The sequence below is a fragment of the Vicugna pacos genome, chromosome 1, assembly GCF_048564905.1.
Source record: "Vicugna pacos chromosome 1, VicPac4, whole genome shotgun sequence".
Taxonomy (NCBI): Eukaryota; Metazoa; Chordata; class Mammalia; order Artiodactyla; family Camelidae; genus Vicugna; species Vicugna pacos.
In genome coordinates this window covers 20,230,714-20,248,794 of record NC_132987.1, presented here as the reverse complement: position 1 = coordinate 20,248,794, position 18,081 = coordinate 20,230,714, and the positions used below count along the sequence as shown (strand labels likewise).

At 44.1% G+C, this 18,081-nt stretch overlaps 1 protein-coding gene and 1 long non-coding RNA gene across 3 annotated transcripts in view; one reads left to right on the top strand and one right to left on the bottom strand.

The window, feature by feature from the left end:
• Positions 1-301: 301 nt before the first annotated feature.
• LOC140695621 (uncharacterized) lies at positions 302-11,496 on the top strand. 2 transcript variants are annotated; one of them, XR_012071320.1, is made up of 3 exons: positions 302-365; positions 10,880-10,992; positions 11,233-11,496. It is a non-coding gene; the product is annotated as an uncharacterized lncRNA (long non-coding RNA). The 2 variants fall into 2 exon arrangements; XR_012071325.1 differs by having other exon boundaries at positions 10,880-11,077.
• Positions 744-18,081, bottom strand: part of ZBTB38 (zinc finger and BTB domain containing 38) — a 40,770-nt gene continuing 23,432 nt past the window's right edge. The window contains exon 3 of the mRNA XM_015237929.3: positions 744-5,581. Within this exon, the coding sequence (XP_015093415.1) occupies positions 1,991-5,581 (3,591 nt within the window). The 3' untranslated portion in view covers positions 744-1,990. The remainder of the gene's footprint in view (positions 5,582-18,081) is intronic.

The following is an 18,081-nucleotide window of genomic DNA, read 5'->3' as shown; positions in this document are numbered from 1 at the left end:
GAATTCATTTGCATTTTCCTGTATTATATAATACTGTTTGTAAGTGAAAGTAGCTGAACAAAAGGTAAATGCAGATACAATGCTGGGGTTACTTAACAGCAAAGTACAACAGTATAAAAATGTCAGCTTTGATCATGTCCTTTTCTGGGTGTTTAAATGCTTTCTTGCCCACCCCAATCCATATTAGGTCTTCTTCATGGAGACATCACAACACTTGAAGAAAGAAACTGGAGTCCTTTGAGCTACTTCTTCACAATGGTAACCTGGCAACCTTGGGTTTCCATCTATTAAATCCCATGAACGTGAATGGCTGCAGGTCATCCTTGAACCGGGTTCCAGATTCTGCTCATACTGGTGATCAAAGGGTAAGAATGCTTTCTCTCCCCCTTCTATTCTGGCAGTTTAAAGAGTAAGAATCATGAATTCCAGCTTCCCAGGAACCTAGTCCACATGATGGAATATCCTATAGGGTAATTAGATTTTGAGGGTAGTGTTGACAGTGTGGATTAGCATAAAAGAACATTAAAAAAAAAACAGAAGTGGGTTTTCAGCAAGGGGGCTAGGTGACTACAAACATGAAGCCAAGGCATCTGGCTTGTGGATGTATTTCTGAGTCACACAGGGAAGTGATGGAAACTTGTCACTCCATGTTCTATTCCCCCACCCCCTGCCAAGGACAAAGCTCTGTTTGAGGCAAGGAAGGTCATCATTTAAGTCATTAATGGGTGGGGTAGGGGTGTGTGTTTCTGTTGTCCTTTTTTTTTTTTTTTTTTTACTAGTATATACTCCTGCTGCATAATCTCCAAGAAGGCTGACATTTGTAGGGAGCAGGCTGTCACTTCCACGTGCCTGGGAATTCACCACTGTATGCATGCCTTGCGCTACATTTCCTGGACACTCCTTCAGTGGAATGGGAGGTGTCCAGTTTTACTTGAACCCTTGAGCCTGGTTAAGTCTGTCTGGAAAGACCTCCACCTCCATGGAGATGTGATGAATGGAAGACTGCAGGGAGTTTCAGAAGAATTCGACCTTTCTTCATTTTCTGAAGTGAGGCCACTAAAAAGTAATCTATAGCACAGCACGCGTAACCGCAGGTAAATTCTGGGAAGGCTCTCCCCCACAGATAAGGCATGACCCATGTTTTCTGGGACTTGAGTAGACCAGTTCCAGTAACAGCTCGTCCATAATGTCAAAAGAACAGCATTCCGCAGCACACACATGCTCTGAAGTCATACTCGAAATGCTTGCTACTGAATTTTACATCAGTCCTCATTATTTGCGGATCTATTGCTCATCCTTCTAATTCTCTACAGGGGACCTGGACAGTTAGAAGTTACAGTGACTTATATATGTATTTTACAAGGCTTGTGTTGCAGAAAAGTATTTCTAGATAATGTATGAATGTCCTACTTCGGTTACTCATTTCACACATATTTTCAGCTATACTATTAAGTATTTCATATGTATCCATTAATTTAAACGATTTTTTTAATAGTGCAGAAGCTGGATGGGGGTAATAACTGTCATAGCTCACTTACCTTCTAACATATTTATGAAGATGACATTTTCACAATCTCTAACCCTTATTTTCTCCAGTGACTAAAGACAGTTCAGCAGCCAGCTCTTATAAGCACTTACAAGAAAGTTTTAAATTAGGCTAAAATTAAACCCTTTTCTGCCCCCGCTGGTAGAAATACCACAGCTGAGAACTTCATAGACTTTCACAAGATACTTGGGATATTGGAAGATTCCGGTATTTTGTTTTTGTGCACTTTGCATGAAGTTAATGCTAAAACCCAAAGTAGATATTAGGATCCTTTTTCTGGAATTTTCGCAAATGAGATTTTGTTACATTTCATTCCTTCATGACTGTTATGTGAACAAAACTAAACAAAAACAAAGATAACAGCTAACTAAAAAAACAAACAAAAAAACCCAAACCCACCAACTTCCAAGTTAGGTTTTTGAAGGTTTTTCTAAGTGTCGCCATTCAAAGGACATTATCAACAACAGTCTGTACATTATCCTTTTGGTCACTGTCTTCTGAATCAATGAAATGCGGATTCTCCATTGAGTTTTCGTGGCCCGTGTCGCCTTCTGTTTTCTCCTGCTGACTTGGGCTTTTGAATGAGTGTTTCTTCTGGTGCATCCCCAGGGCAGCAGCTGTCTTGCAAATCTTGGGACACTGGAAGCAGGCATAGCCCTTCCCATTGTGCTCCCGAATATGCCTCTGCTCATGATTCCGTTTCGTGGAGAGATACAAAAAACTCTGAAAGCAGATCTGACAGTGGTAGCGCTTTTCGCCAGTGTGGATCCTTTCGTGGATTTTGAGGGTCTCGTTCAGCGTGAAGGCCTTATTGCAGTACTGACAGATGAACTCCTTCACGCCCAGGTGGATGCGCTCGTGTTTCTGCAAGTTGCCTTGCACGGAGAAGCACCGCCCACATGTCTTGCACTCATAGGGCTTCTCGCCCGTGTGACACCTCATGTGCATCTTGAGGGTGGAGGGGCTCTGGAACGGCTTGGCGCAGAGCTCGCACGTGTAAGGCCTGGCCGTGAGATGCCGGTGGGGCCTGCCTTGGTTCCCGGCCCCCGAGGCTTTGTCCCCGTCGCAGAGTTCGCACTGCAACTTGGGCATCTCTTTATTTTCTTCCTCCTCGAGGGCCTTCTCCTGGGGGGCCCTCCCCACGGCGCAGTCCAGTTCTGCCGGGTATTTGCACTTACCGCTCGGGCTCCGGTGCTCATGCTCCTTCCTCCAGTTGGCTTTCCTCATTTTTCTCAACTGCCTGGACTTCTTTTTGGGTTTGTAGTTGTAGTAAGGGCGCCACGGTTTGTCCGTGGAGTCCTGGTCACTGGCGTCGTCGAACATCTCGCTCATCTCCACACACTCGGACTGGCAGAGCCCGAGCGGGCTATCTCCGTTGGTCTCCTGGTCACTCTCCTGTGGCAGAGTCTCCTCCTGCGTTTGGTACTTGGGTCTCCTCCCTCTCTTATAGAACAGTTTTGATCCTAGGATGTGTCTCTTCACAATGGCCTCATTCCCAATTTTCACTGTTATTTGGCAGAGGGGCGCGACGTTGCTGTTGGTGGAGGTTCCGGGGAGAGCAGGCTTTGCGATGTAAGTTTCAATCTTACTGGATTCTTTAATGATGCTTGTGGTTTTGCTCAAGGACCCTCCAGGATCAGCCACGTATTTGGACTCCTCTGGTGTTTCTCCCCTGTTACACGGTATGGTTTTCTTTTTCTCCTTCATGCTCTTGGGTCTGCTGATGACCCTCCCCACTTTGTCTGGCTCGTGTCTGCTGTCGTCTTTTGGGGTCTGACTCACAGCCGGGTCCGGAGGGGCCCTGGGGAGGTGGCCGGTGGTGGCAGCGACTGTGTTGCTGTGCATTATCACCGAGGAAAACTGGCTGCTGTGCACAATGACTGAGGGGGCCGAGCCACTGTAGCTGATCACAGAGGTGGAGTTCTCACTGCCGTTACTCACTGACAAAACGGGGGCCTCCCCTGCCGGGACATCAGAACTGACAGCGTTCTCAGTGGAAGAAACTGACACCTCTGCTGAATAAAAGTTACCATCCGCATCGACTTTCAGCTTCCCCCGCTCTCTCCATTTGGTACCCTCTGCGTTCTGCACACTGGCGGGAGCGGGAACTGCATCCTGATGTGCTGGTGTTTCCAAAGGGATGGCTGGACTGTTGGTCAAGGTGTTTACACTGTCTTGGAAATTCAGGGCAGGTAATTCAGAGCCGTGTGGATTCTGAATAACATAGGGACCAGGCGCAGATTCATTCATCTGACTGTTTTCTTGCGTGTTTTCATAGGAAGAATGTCGGTAGCTCTTGTAAGGAGCCCTCTTGCATTTCATTGGCAGGAGCCTATAAAGTTTATACGGATAGACACTAGGCTTCAAGCCGCCGTTTGCTGTTTTTTTACTGATGGAAAGTCTGTGATCGATGGCATGGAAAGACTTCTGGTGGTTTTTCAGTATATAGTAGGTCATGAAAGTTTCAAGGCAGAAAATGCACTGATAGCGCCTCTCTCCTGTGTGCCAAATCTCGTGTCTTGTCCTGTACTCGGCCAATGCAAATACTTTGTTGCAGTAATGGCAAGGATACGTTCTTCTCCACGAGTGAACATTCGCATGTCTGCGGAGGCTGGATAAAGTCACATAGCTACGTTTGCATACAACGCAGCTGTACAGCATCTGCCCGTTAACAAATTTGACCATGTGGTCTGTTTCTGGCAAGGTGCTCCCGGCACTGGAAAATTCACCAATCCTGTTTTCAGACAATAAAGGTTCTGGACCTGTGAAGGAACTTCCGTTCTGCCCAATGGTGGGGTAGTTTTCTAGAAAGCGCGGATTCCCTCCAGGAACGGGCATGTGGCTGGACCGCATGCAGATCTGCTCGTGCCGGTCCAGTCTGTTGAGGGTGCTGAACTGTTTGTTGCAGTACTTGCACACTAAGGGCTCCTGGGTTGGCTTGTGAAGCTGCATGTGGGCGCTGAGCAGAGTGCTACTGTCGAAAGATTTGGAACAACAGCTACAATTGTAAACGAGAGGCGGAACCTCCGCAGCCGGCGGCCCAGGGACGTCAGAGGATTTATTTTCCTCTTCCCTGGGAAAACGGACATCTCCTTCGCCGGTGCTGGGAGATTTTGAACGGGAAAGACTTGCAGCTGGCTGAGGACTTCCTTCTTGATTCCCCTCCGAGCTGGCTGCTGGAGGGGGTGGTATATTTTCGGGAGCTGAGTCTGAATCCTGGGGTACGGGGAGGGTCTTTGGCTTTCGGCATGTTTTCGGTTTTGCTGCAGGGGCCTCGCAATTTTCTTTAGCCGTTTTCCCAGGCGAACTGCTGTCGTGTTCACGTCCAGGCTGACTTCTGTAAGCCTCGGCCACGGAGGACACGGCGTATGAGTGCTCGGCGAGGGTGCGGACAGGCTCCACCTCGTGGCAGACATCAGTCCTCTCCAGGCAAAGGCTCGTGGTTCTCATGGAGTCGGAGACCTTTTTGAAACTTGCCCTCAAGTCCAGTGGAGAAAACATGTTATTACTATTTTCTGTCTCAATGATGGAGAAGGCATTTGTGATCCTTGGCCCATTCGTGATGGCTGGCTCTTCATGCCTTTTTTCACTTTTTTCTTCTTTAACCACTCCTTTTTCAGTAATGCAGAAGACATAGGGACCTGGGGAATTTGAGAAGCTGCGATCGGTAAGATCTTCCAAGAAGGATATTCCCAGCTTTTTTCCTGCAGCTGCAAGGTCAGTGACTGTTTCCTGTCTCTTGACGACGACTGTGGAGCTGTAGATATAATTAAGGATTTCTGTAAACACTTCAGCTTTGAGATCATCCAGCTCCAGAACGTGGCTGGAAATACAGATTGTATGGCTCCAAAAGATATTTTTGAAATAAAGGCTTGAAGCAGCCAGGACATTGCTGTGGGCTTTAAATTTGGTGTCTTCCACAATGATAGTGACATCACATAAAATGCCCCGAATGCGCTGCTCATTTAAGATGGAGAGCACTGTGTCGCTGTGAAAGTCGTCCTTGAGGTCCCTGGAAAGGGACATGACTGTCATCTGGAACAAGAGGAGAGAAATGGTCAGAGCCCCTTCCACAACGAGCTTCTTTACTTCCAGGCTATTTTCAATTTCTTTGAGAAACTTTTCTTTTTTGTATGAAAATATAGGGTTTTTTTTTTTTTTAAAAATCTCATCCTGTTGTTGCTTCTAAGACTTGGACAAAGCTAAATCTTTATCTTGCCCCAGCCTGTTTCTCATACCATTGCTAAGAGTTGTTATAGTTGGAAATCCTCCCAGAATTTTTCTCCTTCTTTCTTCAAAGTTGTAGCTACATATGCATGTCCAAACTTAGGGGGAGAAGGTTTTCCCACCAGATGTTAAGGGTCTTATCATCACTCAGGGCTGCTGCATTGAACTCTTAAGAGTGGGACAATACCATGGTCCCACCACAGGCCTCCTATCTATTTCCAAAGACCACCCTGATGATCTGATCCAAACATAATTCATGAAGCAGAAAAATTATTTTTAAAAAGTTTCCACTAAGTAAGCAGTACCTGTGAGTAAAGGTACTGGCTGCTCAGGGAAGCAGTGAAAACTGAAGGAGCCATTCCTAATTTGTGGCTCTGAAGGGTCTCTCAGTGGAAAGGCTCAGTCTGCATGACCGAGTCTGACCACCAGGGGCACCCCGCCCCTCTGCGCCACCGGCCCTTGTGGGAACCCATCCCGTTCCTTCTGGTCTGATTTCCCTTTCATGATAGCCAAAGTAGACCAGGTTTTGTTTTGTTTTTGTTTTTTTCTAACTGAAGTACCATCGGTTCCAATGTGTCGATTTCTGGTGTACAGCACAATGTCCCAGTCATGCATATACATACTAGACCAGGGATTTCAAAAAGAATTCACAGAGGTACTAAAGGCAAACAAATAGGAAACAAAATACAAAACCAGGAAAGTACGTTTCTGAGTTGCCATATGGCGTCTAGTCACAGGTTCCTATATTTGCACAGTTTAAAGGCACGGTGGATCTTGTTCTGGTCTGAGGAGCCCACCTTTGTGGTCCCCAGAGCCCAGCTGTCATCCCCTCTATGTCCTTGAATGAGCCTGGGATGGCCAGCGCCTACCCACTAACACTCCAGTGAGGGACAGTCCAAAGCAGCAGCGTTCATGGTTACCCACAGTAAGAAATACACAGTACGTAGTGACCTAAGACAGTGGTACAACTAAAACTTACCCTTACCATGTGTGATGCAGTCTATTCTGTCCTATTATCTTTCATGTAAAAAAAGCTGAAGTATAGCTGATTATATTATATTATAGTTTGTGTTAGTTTCTGGTGTGCAGCACAGTGATTCAGTCAGACATATATAAACATACACATATATATGTGCATATATATATACACATATTCTTTTGCATTATAGGTTGTTACAAGATATTGAATATAGTTCCCTGTGCTGTACAGTAGGACCTGTTGTTTGTTCTGTATATAGTAGTTTGTATCTACTAATCCCAAATTCCTAATTTATCTCTCTTCCCCTGCCCATTTTCCCCTTTGGTAACCATGTTTGTTTTCTATGTCTGTGAGTCTATCTCTGTTTTGTAAATTAAGTTCATTTGTCTCAGTTTTTTTAGATTCCACATATAAGTGGTATCATGTGTTATTTGTCTTTGTCTGACGTAGTATGCTAATCTCTAGGTCCATCCATGTTGCTACAAATTGTCCTATTAGCTTTCATTTAAAAATGCTAACAGCAACTCACTAATTTTACTATACAATAATAGATCATCCCCTAACTTAAAATAAAACCCCAAACCCTCTCTGGTCTAAAGGACATACTACCCCGCTCTTCATCAAGTCCCTCTACCCCTCGTCCAGTGCTGTCGAGAAAGCCGTATAGCTCATTGACATTTCTTTAACTCCGTGGCAGTGTCTTCAAGCATGGGAGTATAATGTTTAGCTCGTGACATTCATCACTTGGAACAACCCGATGGCCACATAAAGAATCTCTTTTTAACTTTTTGTAAAGTGATTATAAGCTGTGTCCAGTATGTTATTTAGTGTCCTTTATACAAGAATCCACTTGATAAATTCTTTTTATCTCACTCAGCCATTGGAAAAAGTGCATTCCTACTAACAAATTCTTCGTTATTCTGATAACGAGAACTATGTACTTGCCATGCTTCTCTTTTAATTCTCAAGATGAGGAAGCGTAGAACTTTCATCATCGATTGTTGCAGCCACTGTGAGTCTGGGTTTCTGGTGTGACTACTGTCTCACTTTCTTTATTCAGTGATGGCTCTTCTCCTCTTGCTTTCCCTGCCTTTAACTGTTAACCTTCCATGAATCTTTTCTAGAGATGTGGGAAATTAAATCTATCAATAAAAATGGAATTAAATGAAAAGGAATCTGTATGGCTTCCTCTGTGCCCCCAAAGGGAGGAAGGGTCCCCCTGAATGGGCTGCAGGACGCCGTTCTTCACTGGGTTATAGATCATAGCATATTTGGCTGATGCTGCTTTTGCCTTCCTTGAGGTCTCTCTGTCCTGGGTCCCTGTAGGATCTACTTTCTCTCCTAACTCATACCTTCTTATCCTGCTTGGCTTCTCTGAAGCTCATACATTATTTCAGTTCTTTATCTGGCCTGACTGGACAGTCTCAGAGCTGGCAGAACACACGCTATAATTCAAAAAAGTGGTTTCCAACTCAGCTTAGTTCTTTGCTGACATCACCTATTGTGTCTTCTGCTGCCAAACCCCTGCACCTCCCAGAACCTCCTCCACCACAGCACTCTGAACCTTCCACTAGGTTCTGCTCCGTCTGGGGAATACAGTGTTTCATGGCAAGTTAATAAATACCCTAGGGTGTCAGATTATAATCCCTGCTTGCTTCTGTAGGCTTCTCTGATTCTTAGCTTGTTCAGTTAGGATGGTTAGAAAAAGACCAACTCAACCATATCTTAGTCATATTCACAGTTAGAACAACAAATACAATAGGACATATCTTTATACATGTCATTAAAACATCATAACTTTAGAACATCCAAGTACAACATCTTTCAGGGCAATATCTACCACTGAATCACAGAAATCCTTAAAACATCAGTTACTCAGCAGCACCTTACTTTGCCTTCTTGGCACACACACAAAAACGTCCTTCTTGTATCAGTTTTATCCAGTAGATATGTTATTACCTAACACAGTGCCTGGAGCTGGAGATACCGAGGAGAGTAAGGCAAGTCTCTGCCCTCAAGGAGCTCAGTGTTGAGGGGAAGAAAGAGAACTGTCAACGAATAGTGGGCATCCACAAGGCCTCATACTGAATGTCTGCACAGCATGTCAGAAGATGAAATGACAACTTAGTATTTACAGGGGCCCTGGAAGGCTTGGCATCAGTGAATAAATAACACAGGGGTGCGGGAAGGGCATTCTAAGCAGAAGGAACACCATAGGCAAGACAAACAATGGTAACGGAGGACACCGTATGCAGGGACTGCTGAGTGGGTCTGTGCAACGGCAGGGGAGGGTGGGTGCACAGCTCTATCCCAGCGTCCTCAGCAAAGCCGGGCACACGGCAGGCCTCAGCGTCTCTCTGTTGGATGCGATGGGCAAGGAGCGGAAGTCAGCCCAGATCATACAGCACTCTAGAGGGCTCCCCACAGCAAGTTTTACGTTGCAAGTACCAGTTATCATGGAAAGTTAGAGTCAGATTTGAGTTAAAAAAAGATCCCTCAGGATCACTTGGGTGGCAGGCTGCTGAAAGGATGAGAGAGGGAGGCAAGCTGGTTGCACATCAGCTAGTTAGGCCATCCTAGTGGTCCAGGTAAAAATTAACCCATCCACCCCAGACAGAGTGAGAGCCTGGGAAGGAGCAGGTGGCCCCATCTCCACCTAAGAAAGTGGGCGAGTTAGCATCTGAACTCAGAATTTATTTTAATTCCTTTGACCAATTTTTGTTTTGTACTGAAATGCCATTTATTTTGTAAAGCTTCAGTATGCATTCTGAATTCTTTTTTTTTAAATTTTATTTTATTGAGTTATAGTCTTTCAAACTCCCAGTCTGTCCCTTCCCACCACCCCCCCGGCAACCACAAGTTTGTATTCTATGTCTGTGAGCCCGTTTCTGTTTTGTATTTATGTTCATTTGTCTTTTTCTCTTTCTTTCTTTTCTTTTTAGATTCCACATATGAGCGATCTTATACAGTATTTTTCTTTCTCTTTATGGCTTACTTCACTTAGAATGACATTCTCCAGGGACATCCATGTTGCTGCAAATGGTGTTATGTTGTCATTTTTATGGCTGACTAGTATTCCATTGTATAAATATACCACCTCTTCTTTATCCAGTTGACTGGTTTATTGAACAACTGCTAAGTACAAGGCATCTGGCTAAGTGCTGTAGGAAGACAAGCGTTCATTTCTCCTTTGAACAGATGCTTACTGAACACCTACTTTAGGGCTTTGGGATAGTAGTTGCCAAACCTGGCTATGCATCAGAATCCCCTGGGAAGCTTTAAAACAGTACAGATTTACAGATTCCCCTCTACAGATCCTGCCTCTGAAGAGACTGGTTTGGAACAGCCGAGGTAAGAGCCTGGAATCCATAATGTTTTTATACTTTATTTAGTGACTAAGGAATACATTCATATGATAAATTCAAAAGACACAATGAGTAAACCTTGAAAAGTCTCCTTCCCACTTGGTCTCAGAGGCTCTTCAGGTTTGCTTTTATCAACCAGCCAGAGCCAGGCCTGGGGGCTGATACTAAAACCTAGTGCTGTTTGTGTCAGAGAAACAAAAATTCTGCCCCCAAGGGTTTGTGGAATAGCAGGGAAAATAGGATGTGTTCACGAACTGCTGTAAAACACAGATGCCTGGTGGATGTGCTTCCTGGGAGAAGGTTCTGGGAATTGTGGGGGAGAGGCTTGGGAACGGCTGTGCGGGAAGGCAGAGCCCAGCAACACCTTGCAGGGAGACGTGACACTGACTTTAGCAATGCAGATACAGGCAAGGCTGAGGAAAAGGAAATTCAGTCAGAAAGAGGCACAGTCAAGGGGTTCATGCCCTCAAGAAGCTCATAATCTAGCAGTCAGTGGAACAGTTTAGAACAAAGACTCCAAATCTGCAAATGCAAATTGAAAAAGCAGTCGAAGCTGCAATTTAAAGTCATATTCTACATGTGCAAAGTGCAACCAAGGAATAAGTTCCAAGTCTGCAGCCCAGAGGGGACCCACTGGAGGCCACGGGCACATCTGGTTCCGGCAGGTTGGGTTTTTGAAGTCATGTTTTTGAAAAACTGAGCTGATGTTGAAAAACAGTAAGATTTAATATAAAAATCAATATATCTTTTCTTGAAAAACAGGGAGACTGGGCAACGACAGGTTATTACCTGCCTAGCAACCGAGCAGCCGTGTCCCTGCGTCACAGTCACCTACACGTGCTACCTGCCCACGTACCACTAAGCAGCTTCTCTCGGTAACAAGACCAGCCTGGCCCCTTTCGTCAGTTTGGTTTGTGCAACTGATAAGAACATTAAAGCCAAATCACACTGGACCCACAGGTCTGATCAGATATACTTACCTTAAGGATAACCCCCCAAATTAGAATTAAGACGTAAATGAGCTTGTGGCGGGGGAAGCAGTCATTCTCACCAAAAATGTATTCTTTGACTTAAAAAAGTAAAGTGATTTTCTCCTCTGCAATATTTCCTCATAGAGAGTAACTGCATACAGAAGTCTCAGGAATTCCTGCCAGTGGACAGCCCACAACAGACTTCAGAAAAAGACACAAGTTGGGAAGCAGATGAGATAGAATTTACATGGAATTTTCTAAAATGTGTTCTAAAAAGCGAGCTTCGTGCAATACATTCACTCTTTTCAGTAGTACTGCCATGATGGAGTAAATAAGCATGGAAAAGGCTAACAAAAATGTTATAGATGCAAAAATTTGGGTGAACCAGCATTTTAAAGAATAAACTAATTTGTGATTAGATAACTGTGGTCACCTGACTTATGTTACCATTTTTCTGAGTCTCTATTTTAGTTGTAATAGTTTTTAACATATATCTTCCAAACACACACATACACATATGTATATATCCACAAGCATGTACACATAAATGTATGACTATAAAAGTATATGAACATATGCTATATATATATTTTATAAGCACATAAAATGGGGTGGACATATAATTCAGCATCTGAAAAACAGGACACGAGAAAGAAAGGGTGCAATGAATAACTATGCAGGGAAACGGGAATGGACCCTGGGAAGTAAGAATAAATGATCATCCTGTATTTATATATATAAATATGTAAACAAAATAAACACCTCTAGATAAATTATAAAATTCTGTATTGTAGCTATAATTATATATGGGTATATTTACATAAAATATACTTTATAAGTATGTAAAATGCTTTTAAGGCTTTTACAAATATATGATAATATATTCATACTTAATATAAATGCCACTGGAAAATGCTAGTTAACCAGCATATTTAGAATCTGCTGCTGCTTTTGTCTCCTGCCATATTCCAACCTTATATGATAAATACACACATGTATCATGCAAAGATAGGCACTTAAATGAGATGCTTTTGGTGATTAAAATGACTTTTCTTCACCTACTTTCAGAATTAACTAGTTTTTAAAAAGTAAAATAAATCTGTGCTCATGGGAAAATATTCAAACAGTCCAGAAGTGCATTAGGGTACAAAGCAGAAGGCCCTCCTCCGTGCCAGCCTCCCAGCCCCACATCAACACACTCACAACACGCACAGCACACGCACTCCCTACGTGGGTGCCCTTCCTCGTGCCTCGGGAAGATTTCCACACTCCGTCTGCATGAAACTCTGGAAGGAAAACTGTATTTCCTCTTGAGGTCCTCCTTTATCCCCGCCCCTAGGCTCCTCCGCCTGGCAATCCCCATAATTTACTCAACTCAGGTGCCACTTTATCTGGTCAGCCTCCCTTCTTTGGAGTTTCTAGTTTGGAATTTCTACTTTCTAGTTTGGGGTTCCTACCTTTTTTGTCACATGCAATATTATGCATTTGTTCACATTTTTATCTTCCCCTCTTTGCTCACTGAGCACAGGGGCAACCTGGCTCATCCTGTACCCTCTGCACCCATCGGATGTGGCGCAGTGTTAATGCCGACAGTGAGCAGGGAGGCGCTGGCTCCTCAGGCCCTGAGCAGCAAGTTGCTTAAATAACATACTGTGCTTAGAAAGATTCCTGATTGAAAACTTTAAAAAATTAGACCTAGATGAAGCCAAATTCTACTCTAGACAAAGCAAAATTACTAGGAAAATAAAAATCAATTCCTGTTCCTCTTTTTTTTCTAGTTTCCTTCTAAACAGGCAGTTCTCAAAGTGTTTCATGGACCTCTCGGTCTCCCAAGCCCCTTTCAGCAGGTTCCTGAAGTTAAAATGATTTTCGTGACGACACTGAGATGTCATTTGCCTTTTTTTACTCTGCTGACGTGCATTAATGGTGCAAAAGCAAAGATGGGGAAACTGCTGGCCCCTTAGCAGGCATCAAGCCAGTAACACTTAGATGAAGGAGTAAAAATTATTTTCTATTAAATCTTGACCCTTGAATATATATCTTTTTACTACTGTGTGAGAAAATGGGAGGCATACATAAAACACTTCTGGTGGTATTGAGAAGTGATGACTGTCTTGAAAAAAAGCACTTAGCCTTGGGTGTTTCTTTGAGTTTTAAGTTGAACTAGTCAATTTTTTTCACAGAACACCATTTTTACTCAGAAAAAAATGACTGACAGACCCACCATGGTTATTCAGATACAAGTATCTGGACAAACATTTTCTTTGAAAATGAACTAAGCAAGTCTGTTATTTCAAGGAAATAGCCATTTTGTTGCCAGTAATAAAATCTGACTTTTGAGCGAAAAATAGAATTTTGGAAAACTTGTATCTACCACCATGACACTTCTCAATACATAATGACTGCTGCTCTAACCTACAAGAAAATGTTCAAAATCATTTTTTAAAAAACTATTTAAAATTATTTTACTCAATAAAATGAATCCTATATAAGCCTAAATGAACTAAAGACAAAATGAATGAAAGTGTGTTAAAATACAAAGCAGAAATACTAGGCGACAGAAGGAGAAACCAAGGGATAGAGAAACACAGACAGACACGCTCACAGGCACAGAGATGCATACACACACTATAGCCAACTTTTAATTATCTAAGCGTGAAATTATTACTATCTATCTTTTGAATCAGCATGGCTGGAAAGCCATGTGGACCACCAGCCACTCCACACTACACTCAGGTGAAAATTATCCCTTGATTTGCAGGGTTGCTGCCTATATTCTGTTGGTACAACTTATCATTGCTTAAATCCTTGTCTTCCAAGTCTCAAAGGTTAGCTTGGTCAGAATATTTTGTTTGCCCTTATGAGTCCAACCATTCGTCTACTAAATTAGCCCTCTCCTCCTTATATCCTGGATACTGCTTTGGTTAACTCGTTCTGGGAGTGAACTTGAAAACAAAGGAAACAATTTTTGGCAATGATCTGATCAACTAATTCCCAGTATTTCCAGCTTAATTAAATCTTCCATCCCCCCAGTTAGGGCAAGGCAACTCTACTGAAATATAGAGAAGTCAAAAAACTTAAAATCATAGTTTCCATAAAAATTCTAACTCTTACAATGTAAACAAAAAAATCTTGAAAAACCTCTTTAAGTTGTTTAACCAATTTAATTATTATACAGAACTTCATAGGGCTTGTCAATAAAATCTGATGTACTTTTATTAGCAAATCTTTAAGACACGACAGATGAAGAGTGGGGTAACCCTGCTCAGTCTGCATTCTTAGTGAGAACTAGAAGTCACCTACTTACGGCCACTCTCCAGGGCCAGACTGAATCCTATTTTCCTAGGTCTTCTGATCAGAGGAAAAGGCCGAGAGCCCTCTTGCTGCACCTCGGCCACTCAATTCCCAACGTACATAATGACGAACTGAATCAACAGAACAGACTTCTCCTCTCTACTGCAAGTCGTCTTCTATAAAAAGAAACTCAGAAATAAAGCCCAACTAAAAAAAGAACACACTGTATTAGGATACTGACCTGGAATCCTGCAAAAGTCAAACTCACTGTCCATTCTGGGCCAGCGAGGGGCCCATACTGAAGTGAAGTAACATCTACTGTGTGGATCTGCTATTCTCTGCAGAAAGTGTTCTGACAAAGGACACTGCTTCAGTGATCCGGCTCCGCCATCCCACACACATCTTTGCGGTGCGTTTTCTCATAGTCATGTTGGGTGACTACGTCAGACCTCCTCACGTGACAGGGTGTTAGAAACACACGCATCAGATCTCGAAAACAGATTACAAAACAGAAGCCCTTTATAGAGTTCAGCTACGTCTAGGAAAAGGAAAATCCTCTTGATTTGCCTTCTAAATGCAGCCCGATAGGAGCTGAGAAGAGCTGCGTTTATCAGACTTTAATGCAGTTAAGCTATCAGATTCGAGGAAAGGTAGGATGACAAGGGAAGTTTGTTTTTCATCTAAAATTCAGGTGGCTGGAAAGGCTAACACCAGGAAGCTGCTAAGGTGCATTTAGCAGAGAGGGAGGTTGGCCTGGACCATCTTCCTTGAATATATTATTTTGAAAAGGTAAACATGTGGTCTCCAGACTTGTAGTTGCGTGCATGTAAGTTGTCAGAACAGCATTATCAGATTCACGATTGATGCAACGTGCCCAGTTAAACATTTCAGGTTGCTTGTTTGGAAAGATGAAAGGGGGAAAAGGTCCTTGGTTTCTTTTTGTTTGTTTGTTTTCCTTTTTGAAATACAGCAGTGTTTAGGGTAGCTCGTGGGTTTATCTCAGGATCAAGCTTGTCAGGCCACCTGTCTGCTTAAGAAAGCTGGCAAATGGGCTTAGAGCATCTATCACTGAAACCCTGAAGGGCTGCGTCCGTTTCTTGTCTCAACCAAATTCCACTAACCTTTAGAGATGCTGACGTGGAAGGACATTTAAAATCTGAATGTTGTGGGGACCAGGACAGGTTTCTGTCCCCTGGAACACCGACTTTTAGGGATGAGCTTATCACCATGAGTGGATTCAAAAGCCAAATACCACTTTCTTAAAGGGCCAGCTGACTGAAAGGCCCTGTTCCTCTCAGCTAACTTCCTGTCGGGGAGGGTGAAGGAAAGAACGGTTCTACATTCTGACTTCTAAACAAGAATGAACCTCCGGCTTATTGCAAGATGGGTTATCCTAAGAAAGGACAGAAACCAACTGCTGTTCTGTTGTTAAACCATCAGAATCCACCTGCCATCCCGCCCTTGCTCTCCACCCCTGGTCCCCCTGCACCCCAGCTTTCAGGAGACTCCTGCAAGACAACGAATCACAGTTTGCATGGATTCTTTCTGGACAAATCAGAAACTCGGTAGAGAAGAGTGAACCAGGTAATGCACAGGAAAAGCACAAAGCACAGTGCTCAATGCACAGTGGGACTTCAATGAATGCGAGTCAGCTGGAGAACAGGCTGTGTCCTGCTTGCTTGTATGGAGAGGACTCCTGGCATGGGCCACCCTTCATGCAGTGTAGTACGGCCTTTTAACAACATAAAGGAGGCAGGGGTGGAGGTGGGTATAGCTCAGTGGTAGAGGAGGTCCTGGGTTCAATCCCCAGTACCTACATTAAAAAAAAAACAAAAAAACAAAAAAACCACAAAGGAGATCGAGTCAGGCCCTGCTGGGAGCCTTTCAGTGGCTCTCCTCAGATGTTAGGGTAGAATCCAGACCCATGCAAGGCTCTGCACTGTCCAGGGGTCCTGGCCACTCACCCCAGACTCACAGCTCCCTCTGCCCCTCTCCCCACTCACACCCAGGCCCCCCTTTGCCAACTCCAGCTGCCGAGTCTCCCCCAGCCCCAGTCCAGGTCCTGCCCACGGCTGGCTCACTTTCACTTCAGGCCCAGCTCAATGTCACTCAGGAGGACCACCTCACCGCTCTATTTGCTCCCACCTTTACTTGCCCCTCCCATCACCTGGTTTATTTTCACAGCACGTACCGCAGCCTGCAATTATCATATGTGTTTGCCCGCCAGAAAGGAAACTCCAGGAGGGAAGGACCTTATCTATCCAGTTCACTGCTGTGTCTCCAGGCCACCGTACATGGCAGATGCTCAGGAAATATTTAAAAACACAGACTCACCCCGATGAAAAAAGCAACCTGCATGCCTGCCCCCTCCTAGCTGCTCTGCTTTCTTCTTTTCCTCAGCACTCATAACAGCCCCACGCATCACACAACTTACTCATTATTATTTATTGTCCGTCTGCCTGCTAGAATTTAAGCACCACAAGGGCAGCAATCTTTGATTTTCTCCACTGATGTATCTTAAGCACCTAAAACAATGCCTTCTACATCATCATAGGCCCTCAAAAAACATTCATATACTAAATGAATGACCTGTACTATAAATAGATGCCTGTTTGTAAATCAGCATTATGTATGAATAGGCAGCATAAATATTGCAAATTACAATTTTCATCTGAAATTCCCCAATCCATTTTGAATAAAATTCCTTGTAGCTGACACACTCCAGGTTGCAAAGCACTTCACATATTAATCTATGTAATCCCCTTCATCATCCTGCAGGGTGGGCATGGAAAATGGAGATGCTACTATGTACCCACAGGGTTAAAGGAATGAACCGAGTCAGTGCTCACTATGTGGAAGCTGCTACTCTCACGCCCACAGTGTAGATGTGGGAACTGAACCCAGAGAAATGCCCAGCTTGCAGGAGAGCTGTAACTTCTGATGGTGGTACACCGTCCAGGCCTCTGTGCTCTGCTGCTTCATTCGCACATATACACATAGGAGGGAAGTCAGAGCAGCTGACCCACTGCATCCAACACAAAACGGCTCTGTACCATGTCCCAAGCTGCAGGCTGGTTGCACAGGATGACCCCTGCAGAATCCTGCGGCAGGCACAGGCCCAGGTGAGATTCAAAAGCTAGGACTGTTGAGGGCAGCCAGCCTGGGTTCCATGCCAAGAAGTCACTGGGAAATGCTGCCTGTCATGAAGCAGAATGTGCCAGAAGGGTCCCCAAAAAGGGCAGCTGAGGATCCACATTCAGGCAAGCAGATCCCCGATCATGGGCAGCGGTTATCAGGGCAACCTGGGCATTGCTAGACGATGCACTGTGGGCCTGGGACCCACTGCAGCTGGCAGGTGTACAGTAGTGGTACAGGAGGCGATTTCAAGGTGCCAACTGAACATGTAGTCAGTCACAGCTTCTGCCCCATAGCCCAGAATCTACAAAGCACTTAACATCAAGAAGACCTTTACACTATGCTCATAGGCTGCCAACTTAAAATTTTTTGCATTAAAAACAAAGTTGATTTTTAAAAACTTGTTGCCAATTCTGCCCTGCCAGGATTTGCTAATCTGAAGTGAATGCATTAGGAAGATGAGTTTTCGGTTGCCTTCCCTCCCCCACCACAAGTATTTAAAGTTATCCTTTCATTCCCGGCCTGGGGATGATATAGTCGCAGGGATCACGAGGCTCAGGCTGG